The 15,832-nt window shown below is 40.1% G+C and overlaps 1 protein-coding gene across 1 annotated transcript in view; it reads left to right on the top strand.

The window, feature by feature from the left end:
- LOC147033683 (NACHT, LRR and PYD domains-containing protein 12-like) overlaps positions 1-15,832 on the top strand; it is a 195,316-nt gene that overhangs the window by 162,997 nt on the left and 16,487 nt on the right. Inside the window, exons 19-21 of the mRNA XM_085851831.1 lie at positions 5,998-6,081; positions 12,846-12,926; positions 14,415-14,498. Of these exons, the coding sequence (XP_085707957.1) occupies positions 5,998-6,081; positions 12,846-12,926; positions 14,415-14,498 (249 nt within the window). The remainder of the gene's footprint in view (positions 1-5,997; positions 6,082-12,845; positions 12,927-14,414; positions 14,499-15,832) is intronic.

Genomic DNA, 15,832 nt, shown 5'->3' with positions numbered 1-15,832 from the left:
ATGGTTTTGCCCTTGTTTATCTCATGAAAACAGAAAAAACAGGATTATATATAATAAGTAAGGAAATACAAAATGATTTAACTATGGGAAGATGGGGAGGTGTTTCGTGCCATAATATTATTCTAACATATATTTCTAATACATAAATGCTAGAAAGAATGCTTCAAGAAAATTATCATTTCTGTGTCCAAGCATACCTTCAAGAAAAGGGTATTCGGTATTTTAATAAATATGTTATACAACATAAGAATGAGGTATTTTCAATAAAAGATTGGCATTATGCTGATGTTGATAAACCGACAACTTTAGATTTAATGAAAATGTTAAAGAATGAAAAAATTATAAAGTTAAGAAAAGGTAAGGCTCTTTTAGAAATTCAAAATAAATTTTATTGGTTTCCTGTTGTAAAAAAAAATTATTTTGGATACAGGAATAACAAGAAATCCTGATGAATATATGTATGATATTCTATGGGGTGCAAGCGATTCAAGGATAATAAGGGATGAGGAAGGAGTTGAAGAAGAGAGGGAAGAGGAGGAAAAGGAGAAGAGAGAGAAGGAGGAGAGGGAGAAGAAAGAGAAGGAGAAAAAAAGAGAAGGAGGAAAAGGAGAAGAGAGAGAAGAGAGAGAAGGAGAGGGAGGAAAGAGCGAGACAAAATAAATATCAAAATATGGAAACCAGTGAGATTAAAAAAAGATTGGTGGTATTACAGAAAATAACTCAACCCACCGAGGAGGAAAACAAAGAATTGACAAGTCTATTTGCAATACTTTCGGCAAGAATATTGACATCGACAAGCTATTCATTTTAATTCAAGTTTTTCATTTTTATTTTTTTTTCTTAAATAAATGGAGGAGAGAGTGAAGGCATTTCTAAGGATTCTTTATGTTTTAAAAATTAAGATTCAAATGTGCATGTTGGAAACTAAAAAGGTTTTTGCACTCTGCAGGAATTTTTCACATAAATAAATGAGTTATTGTCTCAAATGTAAAAAGAAAACTAATACTAAAAATATTTCATATATTAAAAGTAAAAATAACAGGGTTATACAAAAAGGTATATGTTCGGTGTGTGTGGTTCAAAAAAAAATCAATTTATCTCCAAACACAAACGAGGAGGAGATATACAAAAGTTTTTATCAGGAAGTAAATTTACAACTACTGGAATACCAGGGGAATTACATCTTCCAGGGTATTCTTTCTGTGGTCCAGGCACAAACTTAGATAAAAGATTAGATGAGGCAGACAATCCTAAATCGTGGAGTAAACCAATCAATAGAGTTGATGAAGTGTGCATGAGACACGATATTGATTATGGGAATACCACAACGTTGGAAGAAAAGCATGAATCCGATAGAGAAATGTTGTATAATTTGTCTCTGATACAAAATCCAACCTTGAGAGAAAAAGTTGATCGGTTCATTGTGAAGAAGATGATCAGTGCTAAATTGAAACTTGGACTTGGAAATTCAAAAAACTTATAGGCTCTAATGATGTCATTAATACTGAAGAGCAATTAGCTGATGAATTACATAAACCAATATTCACAAAGTTTCAGAGAAGGAAAGTTTATTCCAAGGAAGTAGATTATATCTGGTTTGCTGATTTGATTGAACTCAATAATGATAAGGGGTACAAGTATGCTTTAACCGTTATTGATTTGAGGAGTAGATACGCATGGGTTGTACCATTAAAAAACAAAACAGGTAATACTCTTATGTTAGCCTTTCAACAAATATTTAATAAAAGTAAGAGAAAACCTAAAAAATTGTGGACTCATGAGGGTAGAGAATTTTATAACAAGACATTTATGAATTTTCTAAAAAATAACAGTATTACATTATACAGTACCTTTAATGAAGGGAAGGCAGTTGTTGTTGAACGTTTTAATCGTACCTTAAAAGAGAGACTATATAAAAAATTCACACAACTCGGTTCACAACAATGGTCATCTTTTATTCAGGATATTGTGGATAAGTATAATGACACGATTCACACGTCAACAAATATGAAACCATCAGAAACATTTACAAAATTAAAATATGAAAAAGAGATTAATGTCAGAAAACCTAAGTTCAAAGTTGGTGATATCGTAAGAATATATAGGTGTAAATCTCATTTTGAAAAGGGTTATATTAAACGATGGACGAACGAACTTTTTAAAATTGTTGATGTAATAGATACGGTTCCTTGGACTTATAAGATATATGATTTGGAAGGGGAAGAGATTTTAGGTTCATTTTATTCACAGGAATTACAAAAGACAAAGATATATTGAAATTTTTTGACTCTGCCCCTTTTTGACTCCACCCACACAAAACCCACCCACACAAACCCCCCACAAGCTCCACACAAAAACTCCACACACACAAACCCCTCACAAGCTCCCCACATAAACCCCACCCCACACAAACCCCACACAAACCCCACACAAACCCCACCACACACAAACCCCACACAAACCCCACACAAACTCCCCACAAGCTCCACACAAGCTCCACACACACAAACCCCACACAAGCTCCACCCATATTCATCATATTCACATAATTAGTGATTAGTTAATTAGTTCCCCACACACACAACATGTTTATTTAATTAAATAATTATTCTCGCATCCACCCAAGCTCCACTCATCCACCCATCGACCCATCTCTCCACCCATCCATTTATCCACTCTAACCTCATCCACATAAACCTGATCCACATTCACCCCTCCCACATAAGCCCCACCGAAGCCCCGCCCACATAAACCCTGCCCACATAAACCCCTCCCACACAAGCTCCACCACATAAACCCTGCCTACACAAACCCCACCGCAGCCCACCCACATAAACCCCACCGAAGCCCCGCCCACATAAACCCTGCCTACATAAACCCTGCCCACACAAACCCCACCGAAGCCCACCCACATAAACCCCACCGAAGCCCCGCCCACACAAGCCCCACCCACATAAACGCCCTCCCACAAGCCCCGCCCACACCGAAGCCCCGCCCACACACGCTCCGCCCACACCGAAGCCCCGCCCACATAAACCCCACCCACACAAGCCCCTCCCACACAAGCCCCACCCCTCATCCCCCTGTGCACCCCCACCTTTGACCCACCACCTCCCTCATCCCACCCCCACCCTTCCCCACACACACACATGGGGAGGGGAGGGGTGGGATGAGGGGTGATGGGTCGTTGGGGAGCGCACCTACCCCCCCGCCCCCCACCCCCTCCCTTTCCTTCATGTCTTAATCCTTTTTTTGAAATTCAAAATCAAGTAATTGTAAACAAAACAAATATAATTAATCAAAATTGCAAACATTAAATATTCATTTGCGAGAATGTATAATCTTTCCCAGCAATCTTCTTCAGATGTCTTGTGATTTCGAAACTCAGACACCATATTCTGTTTTGAAACAAAAAGTGGATAATAATTGGGTTTTATAAAGATAATTACATGGTAATATGAGTAAGCCTGGTGTTGGTTCTAAGTTCAAGCCTCGTTGACCACTGAATTAACACACCAGGAGGCCGACTCAGCCTGTCATCCTTCCAAGGCCAATAAAATGAATTCCAGTGTACTGGCAAAACCGCGTCCAAACTAATGATGCAACCAACATAAGACGATATTCCAAAGAGAGAGTGATATTAATAAAAGAATAAATAAACAAATAACTAAATAATAATTCAGAAACATTTACCTCCAGAAAATCATGTGTTGTACCAGATTGCTTCAACAGCTGATGTTGTGTGATCGAGCTGAAAAAAAAAAATAATAAGTCAAGGGTATAGATGGAGAGACAGACAGAGAGAGGTAGGTAGAAAGACAGACAGAGAGAGATACAAAGAGACAGACATGGAGAGATAGAGAGACAAACAGACAGGGAAAGAGACACAGACAAACACACACACACACAGACACACACACACACACACACACACACACACACACACACGCACACACACACGCACACACATATATATATATATATATATATATATATATATATATATATATATATATATATATATATATATATACACACACACATATACACACACATATACACACACAGACACACATATATACACACACACACACACGTGTCTCACCATTGGTTTAATTCATTCGAGATCAGAGGCCGTGATAAGACTTCGTACCAGTCATTATAAATGTTTTTCAATTCTCTTCTAAAATCATTGACCTCTTCAATAAGAGCATTCATTTGATGCACCTCATCGTGATATGTAAACTCCACTTCTTCCAAGGACCTGCCAGGAAAAAATATATATTTTCGCATTATCACGATTTAATTTATAATCAATTGCTTCATTGTTCAAAGAGGAAACCATACACAAACTTACCAACTTTGTAGTGAGCTGTTATCTTCATCGGAAGAGAGTGAGTCCATGTCTGTTTTTTTTTTTTTACCATTGGTACAAGATGGCAAAAAGATCAGAGGCCGTGATAAGACGTCGTGTCAGTCTTTAAAAATGTTTTTCAATTCTCTTCTAAGATGATTGACCTCTTCAAAATGAGCATTAATTTCATGCACCTCGTCGTGATATGTAAACTGCTCTTCTTCCAAGGACCTGCCAAGAAAAAAATATATATATCAGAATTATCACGATTTAATTTATAATCAATTGCTTCATCGTTCAAAGAGGAACCAATACACAGGCTTACCAACTTTGTGTTGAGCTGTTTTGTTCGCGGAAGAAACATCACTCATGTCTCAGTTGTAAAAATGAAAATCCCGTCTGGCAGAAACTTTGTCTGGCGAATCACTTATAAAGCAACGATGAGGAGATTGCTTAATCATTGGGTGTGGCCACAGGAAATGATGCTTCGGGTGAGACAGCTTGGAAAATAACTGGGAGATATATTCTCAAATTGTATGAATCATTTTAAAAACATACTTAAAATACCCTAAAATGGTTTTGATTCAAATGTTTTCAGTTCGTGTTCTGAGATAAAATATAAACACGAGACCTTGTCTCACAGAATAGTTCCTGTTTTTTTTCACAGCATGACTGTCCAAAAACACTTCCTCACTTTCACAGCACGACCGTGTCAAAAAAACACTTCCTCATTTTCACGCCATGAACTGAAAACATTTGAAACAAAACTTTTTTTATGGCGTGGTTTATACACAAAAATGATTTGCAACTCGGGCGGTGGCCAGATGAGATCATTAAGAGAAGTTTATCATTTCGTAATGGCACAAAAGGGGTATCTTAAAAAATATAAAGATTCAAATGTTTTGTTTTTCAATATTTTAGATGGGGATTATTGTGCAAAGAAAATTAAACTATTGAAGGAATTTGAGAATGAACAAATGTTTATAGGTTCAATGAGTGAGCTAAACAATATGCATCGGTTATTTGATAAAGAGTGTCCCGAGTCTTCGACGTTTCAGATATTTCTTTCGAATCACCTTTAACAAATCTTTATCTTATTGCATGGATTATTTGAAAAAAAAGTATCCCCAGGTTAAAAGGGGAGACAAATAAATATACCTTGGGATAAAAAGGGGGTTTATTTTTCGGGAAAAAAAATATGAATCGCTGAAAATCCCCCATTCATTTACATGGGGAAAAGTGAGCCAGAACCAGTATATTCACCCTACTGATATGATTATGTTAATTAAAATTAAAATATATACATGCTCAAACACATAGAATCATATAATATTTGAGTACATTTCTATTTCATGTTTCATTCATTTATTTTAAAATCAAGTTTTAATAATCAACATTATATTATTTGTTTTATCACCCTCAAACCCATTAAGCTAATTTTCGGAGAAATTGCATCTACAGTTATAATCCCATAATTATATAATTGTTTCTGGAGAGGGACTGGTTTGTCATCCCATCATTATATGGTATTCATATGATTTATAAACGCGACTATTGAAATGGTGATAGTATTCCCAAGGTTCTCCATGTTATTCATGGTATGATAACCTCAGGGTTTTTCTCTTTCCCTCCTTTACCATCAGTTTGAGTTTGAATCCCATCGGTGATGAGGGGCTGGAAGGGTTGATGGAAGGTCTGAAATCCCAAACAAAGTTACGATCCCTCAGGTGAGTGGGAAGGGGATTTGTTTTGGGAAATAAAAACAAAGTGGCATCATAATATCTGATTGAATGTGTGCCTGACTTTCTCCAGGTGACCCCTGATCTCCATTATTAACCTTTGGTTGAATATTGTGATTTGCTTGTGTTTCGAGATGGGAATGGAAGGCACAGCCAGTCCTGTGAAGGAGATCATTGTGGTGAATGAATAGAGAATGAGGAACAATGGATGCCAAACCACTTTATTTATAGGATAAAGGGCTTTACACAACTCATTCTGCACATTAATTGTGCTTCAATCTCTTGTGGTGAACGTTAATAAATGTGAAAAGGAGAGAAAATCTAAACTCAGATCCAGTGATTAATATGTGAGTGGACCATTGTAAATGAGTTAAAGTGAAGAGTGAAGTTGTAACAGTGAAAGAGAAGAATACATCTTGGTGCACCAGTACTCTCAAAGGTATGGTGTTGGTTTAATGGTGAAGGTGGCTGGGTTAAGATCTTAGACTCATTAGAGTTTTGAGTTCAAGCCCCTGTTTTTGTGTCATTGAATTAACACCAGGTTGGTTGACTCAGCCTGTCATCCTTCCAGGGTCAGAAAAATATGACCTTCCTGGTAACAGGGGGGGATTAGATCAGTGGTTTAGATTAGATCAGTGATTAGATCAGTGATCAGATTAGATCAGTGGCATCGTCATGCCCCAAGAAAATGATACAACCAACCAGCCATCGGCTGCGTACAAATAAATAAATTAATAAAACCCTCAATATAACATATTTTGGATCTGTTTCAGTTCAAACCCCTAAAAATCTACTCAAATAAGTGTCATAGTGTTTCAGTGTGTCTCGTCCATCACTCCAAAACCATGAAACCTTGCAGCCTGAATCTTTGCAAACATACGAAGAAAATTCCAAGGATCTGCTCACTGAAAATTGGGTGTTTGGGATAATTAAAACACCCCTTTTGAAGATGATTAACGGTCTTATTTAATTATATCCTTTATCAGGAGCATCCTCGATCACCGCTCCAAATGGGGTCTTGAAGAGTATCCTAGGTAACCTCGTTGGGGTCTCTCGCCACCGTGCTTTTTGGCCTCCTCAACCATGTGTTGACTTCCATAAGGCTGCAACGATTTCTTCTTGTATTTTTTGTAAACACTGTCGAGGCTCATATGAGAGCTAACACACAGAACATACAACAAGGGAAGCAGGAGACAAGAGGGGTGGGAAAGGGAAGGAAAAAATAGTGTGAAATGGAGACCATGAGGAGACCTGTGGAAGAGAGAGGGATGGGGCAGGGAACACAAGATAAACAAGATGGACACTACAGAGACTTTCAGGTCCTTACACAACAGGGACTTTAAGGAAGCAGGGAATTTGAAGGAGGTGGGTTTTGGGTGGATTAATGGATGAAGAAAAGATCATGGTTTTGGATGGGGGAAGATAAGAGGTGGTGGTGAACAGCTGTTGTGAAGACCTGCAGGGAAGAGTGGGATTGAAGAGAGTGTGGGTTTGTTTCAAAATGTGGGGAAAAAGAGGAATGAAAGAATGAAGGTGAGCAGTGATTCTGGATTTTGGTTGTTTTATCAGAAGGGCATTGCTGGCGGTCCTTGAGCACCCTGCAGAAATATGGGGGGGGGGGCGATATTGGAAACAGAGCCGGTGGTGCGAGGCCGGCGAGGAGATTGGAGAAGACAGAAAGACCACCTACCTGCCTGTGGTGAGAGAGTGAAAGACCCAAAGACTCAGCCTCATCACGAGAGATACCAATGATCCTAAATGCCTTGTTTTCCACAGCGTGAAGCCGAGAAAGGTGAGAGGCGGAAGCACCAGCCCAGAAGGGAGAGCAGTACTCCATCAGGCTGCAGATTAAAGCTTTGTATGTGGTCAGGAGCTCAGATGTGCCACGGAAGGACTTTGCACGACGTAGAATGCCCAGTCGGTGACTGGCTTTGGAGGCAAGCTTGGAAATGTGGCTTTCGCAGGAAACATCATCGCAGACATTGAGACGCAGAAGCTTGAATGAAAGCACTTCTACAAGAGGATTGTTGAGAAAGTAGATGTGAGGGTGGGGGGGTCCAGATGGTCCTTTTGGAGAGACATCATCAGACAGTGGGATATATCAGGATTGAAAGACATTTCCATATGCTGGACCAGCTTGTGATTTTATCCAGATCTTCAGAGAATGAAGAGGCTGCTGCTTGCCGATCTGTGGGATGACAGATGGTATGGCAGATGGTCGAGTGGTCTCGGTCCATAACTAGGTTATGAAAAGAGGAGGTATCTTGACCAAGACACGGATAGCATGTGGGTATTCTTTTGATTGATGCTGATAAACAATTTTTTTCCTGAGTTACTGACATTATCAAGATCACAATTTTGAGTAACAGTCACTTGAAACCAGAATGATGCAAACAGGGAGCCAGGGAAAGTAGTGCACGAATCATCAGCATGATAAATGTCTAGCCGACATGAAATGTTGTTGGGCAAGTCAGTTTTGTAAATCAGAAACAAAGAAGACCCCAACACTGAGCCCTGGGGGCACCTACATGCATGTTATGGGCTGCAGCACATTCACGCTCACTGTATGGAGCTCGCAGGTGTGGAACGGACATGTGCTGATTGTTCTTAGGAAGTCTCCATTGTTCTGGTGTTTTTCATATCTTCTGGACAGAACAGAGGGCATGCGATTGTGAATATGACGCTTTTGAAGATCTACTCGGCTTACCAAAATGGCATAAGTGTCTTTTTTTAATGTTACAATTGTGGATGGAGTCAGGTCAGCTTTCCAGCCAATGGGTAAACAGGAGACACACATGCTGTTTGGGGGATGGGGATGACAAGCGCACCTTCGGGGTTTCCTTCCCTTTTGTGTGCGTATGTTGCTCGTGGTGCTGAGAACCCTACACATCTTCAAATGACAACAACTAAGCTTTGAGCTTCATGCGTTTGGATGAACGTACAGGTCAGCTGCCACTCAAATAGGATTTTTGTCAGTTGGTGTTTGTGACTTCTGAGTGGCATTACAATGACCACATCAACAGCATTATGTTTTTGAAAGTTGTATTTCAAACAAACAGAAACAAAGTCAAATGAGGAAGTTCACCATTACATGCAATGTCCAATGCCGATTCCCACCCAAGTTATTTCCGCTGCCCAGTGGCACAGTCTTGCCGGCACAACTCGTGCATCTTCACCTCATCCTTCGGGATTGTCGATCCTTAAATTCCCATTGTGGTGTCCTCTCATACAATGGCCCGTCGAGATGATTAAAGAGCTCAAAGGAATTCTTTCCCAGTACACAATCTTTATGAGTTTTAATCAACCTGTTTATGATCGGCTCCACGTGTTAACAACCACTTCGGACATTAATAACTCATTTACTCAGAGTTTAATCGACCACAGGGATGATGGAAACACACAGCTCGTCAAATGTCACCCATTTTTACATGTCGCTCTCACAGGTTTATATAGTATCACAGAACAATCCTGTGTCTTGCAGAAAATGTGATTCTCGTCATTACTGGAATTTTCATCTGAGAACGTTCCAGCACCTCCACGAATCTCACCAGGCAGTTTACAGTACAATACTGCCACCTCCAGTCAAAATTATCTCATTAAATCTAGCAGTTTATATTACAATTTACCGATGTGTACTTCATGAACCTTATAACATGTAACCATCAATTTTAATCATTCATTTATATACATTTGCAAGTATTTAAATTTATCCATAACATCTCGCTTTAACCTGACACATCCGTCCATATTTTGACATAAAGATTTACAGCAATCCTTTAAATTATAATATTATTTTTAAAGAACAGCCATTACTCTATAATTAATAAATATAATTGCAGAATTGACAGGTGTGTGTGTGTGTGTGTGTGTGTGTGTGTGTGTGTGTGTGTGTGTGTGTGTGTGTGTGTGTGTGTGTGTGTGTGTGTGTGTGTGTGTGTGTGTGTGTGTGTGTGTGTGTGTGTGTGTGCGCGTGCGCGCGCACGTGCATCAGTGGCTAACTTTTTTTGATCTTTTGTCATCAAATTTTCAACAACCTTAACTACGAGAATATGGAGAAAACTGATTAATAAATTTTACAGAGCTGTAGTATTCGTCAAGTTTAATTCAGTACAAAGCGGATGCCAATGGGCTTTACATTTTGGGATATTTTTCAGTTTTTCCTTTATCCCCCCCCCCAACCCGAAGCCGAATGAGTGCATGAAAAGTGTTGTCTCATTTTTACCCTCATCAAATGCAAAGACAATTTCAAGAGAGAAGAGATTGGTCATGGATGATAGAACTGTACGAACAAGACTTTGAACTATAAAATAAAAATTTAATTATAATAGGAGAACTAAATCTTCTTGGAATAATATATCATTTAATACAATCTTTCTCAAGGATCATCCCCCAGCCCCTCCTCTTACCTCCTCTCACCTCTGTCAGAAAAGTTTTGGATGCCTATAAATCAGAAAAGACTTTATAGTCCAATTATGATTGTTTATTGAAATATAAACAAACGTGCGGAGCGATAGCCTGTTGTGAATCCAGGCAATCTCTAACGATATGTGCAGCTCTACTGAGTTTTATATTGTTTCTAAAAAGGTGTGGTCCATACCATAAGCATCATTTCCAGGAAAACTAGTCAATCATACTTCAGGAAAACTAATTAATCAAATTACAGGAAAACTAATTAATCAAATGTCAAACTACAGAAGGGCTTTGTAAAGCAAATTCATCAAAACAGAGAGAAAAACCTACTCCATATTTGGTCAAGTGTGCACCTGTTGGAATGAGAGAGTGGAGATAGTGCTTTTTAATAAGGATGTGCGTGGGCTCCTGTCACTCTTTCATGCAGATAAGAAAACAAGGCACGCAGTGTTTATCAAAGTCCTAACCACTGCGGACAAATCTCCCTGCACAAGCATCTCTAACATTATTTATTTTATTCCCTCTGGCACACAAGCTTTTTTGGGGTTGCATAATTAGTATTTTTACCCCAGCACATAAGTTCAACTTTTATTCATTTCCCACACCTCCTCTCACCTCACCCTTTCCCATTCCTCATTCCTCAACCTTTTCTCCTCCACCCTCCTTCCTCACACACCTTCAACACCATTCACAAACCATTCTGAAGGAAGGGTTTTCCCCCTCCAAAGAAAAAGAGATAAAAAATAATCAGTAATCCAACAAATTGGTCTTTTGGACCATTTGTTTTAATTACTTTTATAATGTTTCATCAATCCTCTTACCTTCATCAAGTTATTCTTTCCATTTTATTATTTCAGTGAAGGTTTTCTCCATGATGCATACCCTCCTCCAATCTCCCCTTTGTTGGTAGTTAAGCATGAGTCACATTTGCTCTCTGGCTAGGATATGGCGGCCGTACCCCCCTGAATTGACAGAAATGTGCGGCGGCCACAGAGTTTCTGAGGTGGCCTCAGGGTGGCCCTACGCCATATGGCTATCTTTTACAGGCCGTAGGGGTCTCCGTGGAATTAAAGCACAGAGTTATAACTTTTTTCATTTCTAGGTTGGCCGTAGCAATTCGACAAGCCCTAGCCATGACGTAGATGTGTTCCACGTCGACCGTACGTAGGGCGTACAGTGGGCTTGCGTTATTCGTGTGGCTGCCGTAGGCTCTTATCAATGAAAAATGAATTTTGACAACCCCCAAAAAATTACTGCGGCCGTACTATTCCCACGGTCGCCGTAGGGTAGTCCTAAGGTGTCCCTATGTTCAACGTATGGTGGCCTTGCGGTCTGTGTGACTACCTGCGGGCAATGCAGTGTCGACGCACGGTTCCCCTACGCCTACCGTGCGTCCTACGTACGGCCTCCCTGGCAGTCTGCGTCCACCGTGCGCTACCGCTAGAGATCGGAGTATAGGTGTTTGCCACACACATCACATTTCACCAGCAGCTCAGACCCAGCAGGTAGCCCAGCCTCTGCCGTTGAGGAACAACCAGCGCCATCTGTATATAACCTGGTCCACAATCTATATGACAGATATGAGATATGATATATATATGAAAAAGAACTGGTATATATACCCACTCATTACCGTCCGTCTGGCTGCACGTTCGCCTGAGGGCCCCCCTGCGGTCGCCTTGCGGACACCTTGAGGCTACCTTGCATCTGCCTTGAAAATTCTATGGCCGCCGCAGGGATGCCCTAAGGTCACCGTGCGACATCAAATCAAAGACCATATGGCACCCCCACGTTTTCGGTCTCCGCAATTTCTAAATACCCCGTGCGGCTACCCCAAAAATAAAAACATGTGACTGCTACATTGTGTGACCGTGGAAATACTGCGGCCGCCCTGTAATTACTAGTGGCTGTACATTTTGTAGACCCTACGGCCGCCGAGCCAAATGTGATTGAAGCATGACTAAACCTCATACCATTCAGAAACCTCCCTCCTGCATTTTTTGGATCTCCTGTCGCCACCCTCACCCTCACCCCCAACTCCCAACCCCTTAATGTGTTACAGAACTTTTTATTTTAGTTTGACTAAACATGAAGAGTAAACCGAACATCAAAGTTCAAGTTCATCTTTTGCACTAACCTCACTTTCCACGATCCAGGGGATGATGTCTCATGGAAAAGGAGCTTTGACTATTATTGATCATGTGACCTTCAATCTGTTCATTTTCAGGTTATTTAATTACCTTTTAACGTGGAACAAAGAACCTTTTAATAGAACTCGTTTATCTAAAACTTTCTCCTGATGGTTGTTTGTTTCACTCCTTGGAGTTTTTATCTCTTCACAGTTTAATGAACTGTAAACTGAGCACCAAGTCTGGGACTATCCTGAGGGATCTGAAGAACATCAACAACTTGGAGGAACTTCGGTGAGTCCTGAACTGTTATTGAGGGTTTTGTTGTTCTTCTTCTCTTTCACTGGACATGTATTTGTGAATTATCATCACAGTGAATTGTCTCATTTGTGAATTGTGGAATGGTTTATAAATGAGCACTGTTTTTAATGCAATTAGTTTAAGATTTCTTGGACACAAATCCAATACTTCCTGTGTTCATACAGTGACCTGCAAAATTATTCATCCCCCACCAAAGTTTTCACATTTTGATACCACCTCAGTTTATTTCATGATGCTTTCAAATCAAACTTCAAATGAAGAGTCTTCACAAACTATTCCAAGGTGAAAAAGCTTTAAAAAATGCAGATAAAAGATAAATAAAAGTTTGATTAACAGAGAAAAACAGATTATTCTGAGTTGCATCAGTATTTAAACCATTTGCCTAATAAACCAAATATCACTTCATGAGCAAATTATATGTTTTGAAACATTACAAAATAAATGTAATAGGTTTCACCTGTATGTGATCAGTGGTTTAACTTAAACATTAATCTCCCCCACTTATCTATGGAGTTTAAAGGTACAACTCACTTGGTAAACCAACAAGGCAAACATGAAGACCAAGAATCTTTCCAAAGAAGTCAGACATAAAGTGGTGGAGAAGCACCATTCAGGAGAGAGTTATAAGAAGATTTTAAAGGAAGTCATTATCCCTTTGAGTACAGTGAAATCCATCATTAAGAAGTGGAAGACGTACTGTATCATACAACCGAGAATCTATTCAGATCACATTGCCCTTCCAAACTCAGTGGCCGGGCAAGGAGGAAACTGGTTTGGAATGAATTTTGCGAGTATTGTGCAATGCAGGACATCTTGTTTGTTTGTTTGTTTGTTTGTTTGTTTGTTTGTTTGTTCGAGTTTCCAACAATTTTCTCTTCAACGACAACACCATGAACAATAAAACTCAATTCATTTTCCAAGTCTATATCCAAGGAGTTTCAGTTGTATCATCTTCTTACCATTATGAATGACCTTTTATGGTTTTTGTTTTTTTATAACTGAGCTTACTTAACCACTATTTTACTGAAGAATTGTGAGATCTTGGAATCTCACAAGATTGTGAATAAAGTGTTTAATCGTTATTTGAGTTTAATGTTGTGAAGAACCAGAAGAAAGGGGTCGGGAAGAACACAGTTGGGTGAGAGGTGTTGAGGCCTTGGGGGCAGGAGGGGTGAGGGTTGTTCAGGACTTGGGGTTGGGGGGAGGATTGAGGATATGGGGTTAGGTGGTGAGTTGATCACTTTGTCATATTTTACATTCCGTGGAATTTCCGCAGGTCCTTGCTCAAATAAATATAATTGTTCGCAGAGACGGACTGTTTTGTAATCCCATCGTTATATGGTGGTGATGTGATTTATAAACGTAACTACGCAAATGATGAAAGTATTCCCAAGGTTCTCCATGCTGTTAAAATAATAATAATAACATCAAGGGTTTTCTCTTTCCCTCCTTTACCATCAGTTTGAGTGGGAATCCCATCGGTGATGAGGGACTGGAGGGGTTGATGGAAGCTCTGAAATCCCAAACAAAGTTACGAATCCTCTTGTGAGTGGGAAGGAGATTTGTTTGGGGAAATAAAAACAGTGATGTCACAATCCCTGATTTTGTACCTGACGTTCTCCAAGTGACTGATTCTTAATGCTTGGTTGAACTTTGTGTTTTGCTTGTGCTCAGAGAGTGGAAATGAAAGGCACAGCTAGCCTTCCTGTGTTTCCATTAAATTTTCCATATTAAACTGTATCTACTTGTGTTAATTTCTCGAATTAGTGACTGTTAAATGCCAGCCTACTCACCTTTGAGCCTGGTGTGGCACAGTGGTTAAGGCGGTGGCTTGGGATCCTGGGGGTCCTGAGTTCGAGCCACACTGGCTGCTGAGTTAGATTCAGGGGGGTTGACCCAGCCTGTCATCCTTCCGAATGTCGGCGAAATTAGCACCAGTATACTGGTAATTATCCCATCAGGGTCGAAGTCGACTAAAGGGTTGGTGCCAGGAAGGGCATCCGGCCGTAAAAACATTGCTCCAAGAAAGGGTACCATGATTGGAGCCCATAAAAAGCTGATCCCTGCTCAGGGATAAAGGCTTTCAAATGGTGTGATGAAAGTGCAGCCTACTCACCTCGGATTTGGCTCTGAGGCAAGCTGATTCTTTATTTATTTATTTTTTGTATATATATATATATATATATATATAGTCGAGGCTCATGGAAGGCCATGCACACTGAATGGATCAGGACATAACAGACAAAACAGGACACAAAAAACGCATGCATGGTGAAGGAAACTGCAAGGATGATAAAACTGGAAAACTATGAGGGGGTGATTTGGGTGGGGTTAACTGTGGTGGAAAATATGATTTTGGATTGGGGGCAATCTGAGATGGTGGTGAACAGCTGTCTTGAAGACCTGGAGAGAAGAATGGAACTGAAGGGGATGTGGAAGTTGATTCCACAGGTGGGAAAAAGAGGAACAAATGAGAGAAGGTGAGCAGTAATCCTGGATTTTGGTAATACTACCAGAAGGGGATTGATGGTGGACTGTGTGAGCCCTGCATAAACCCGGGGGGGAGAGACAAAGCACAGAAAGAGCAGAGAGTGCAAAACCAGAAAGGAGGTGGCAGAAGATGAAGAGAACAACAACCCATCTGCGATGGTGAAGCGATAAACCCCAAAAAGTTTACTTTTTGGAAGAAGAGGGGCCTTGTTTTCACTTCTCTGGAAAGGAAAGGGTGATCGCCAGGACTGCAAATCTATTGAGGGGTAACGCTGCTCTCAGTGCCAGTAAAGGTCTTTGCTCGGATAATTACCTACACCACCGAAGGCGGACACAGCTTATACTTTCACCAATGTCGACTGTTATTTGTGGAATCAAACATTTCCAAG

Source organism: Eptatretus burgeri, chromosome 2, assembly GCF_056783735.1.
Source record: "Eptatretus burgeri isolate ZD-2024b chromosome 2, Ebu_testis_v1, whole genome shotgun sequence".
Taxonomy (NCBI): Eukaryota; Metazoa; Chordata; class Myxini; order Myxiniformes; family Myxinidae; genus Eptatretus; species Eptatretus burgeri.
This window is presented reverse-complemented; position numbering and strand designations above follow the sequence as displayed.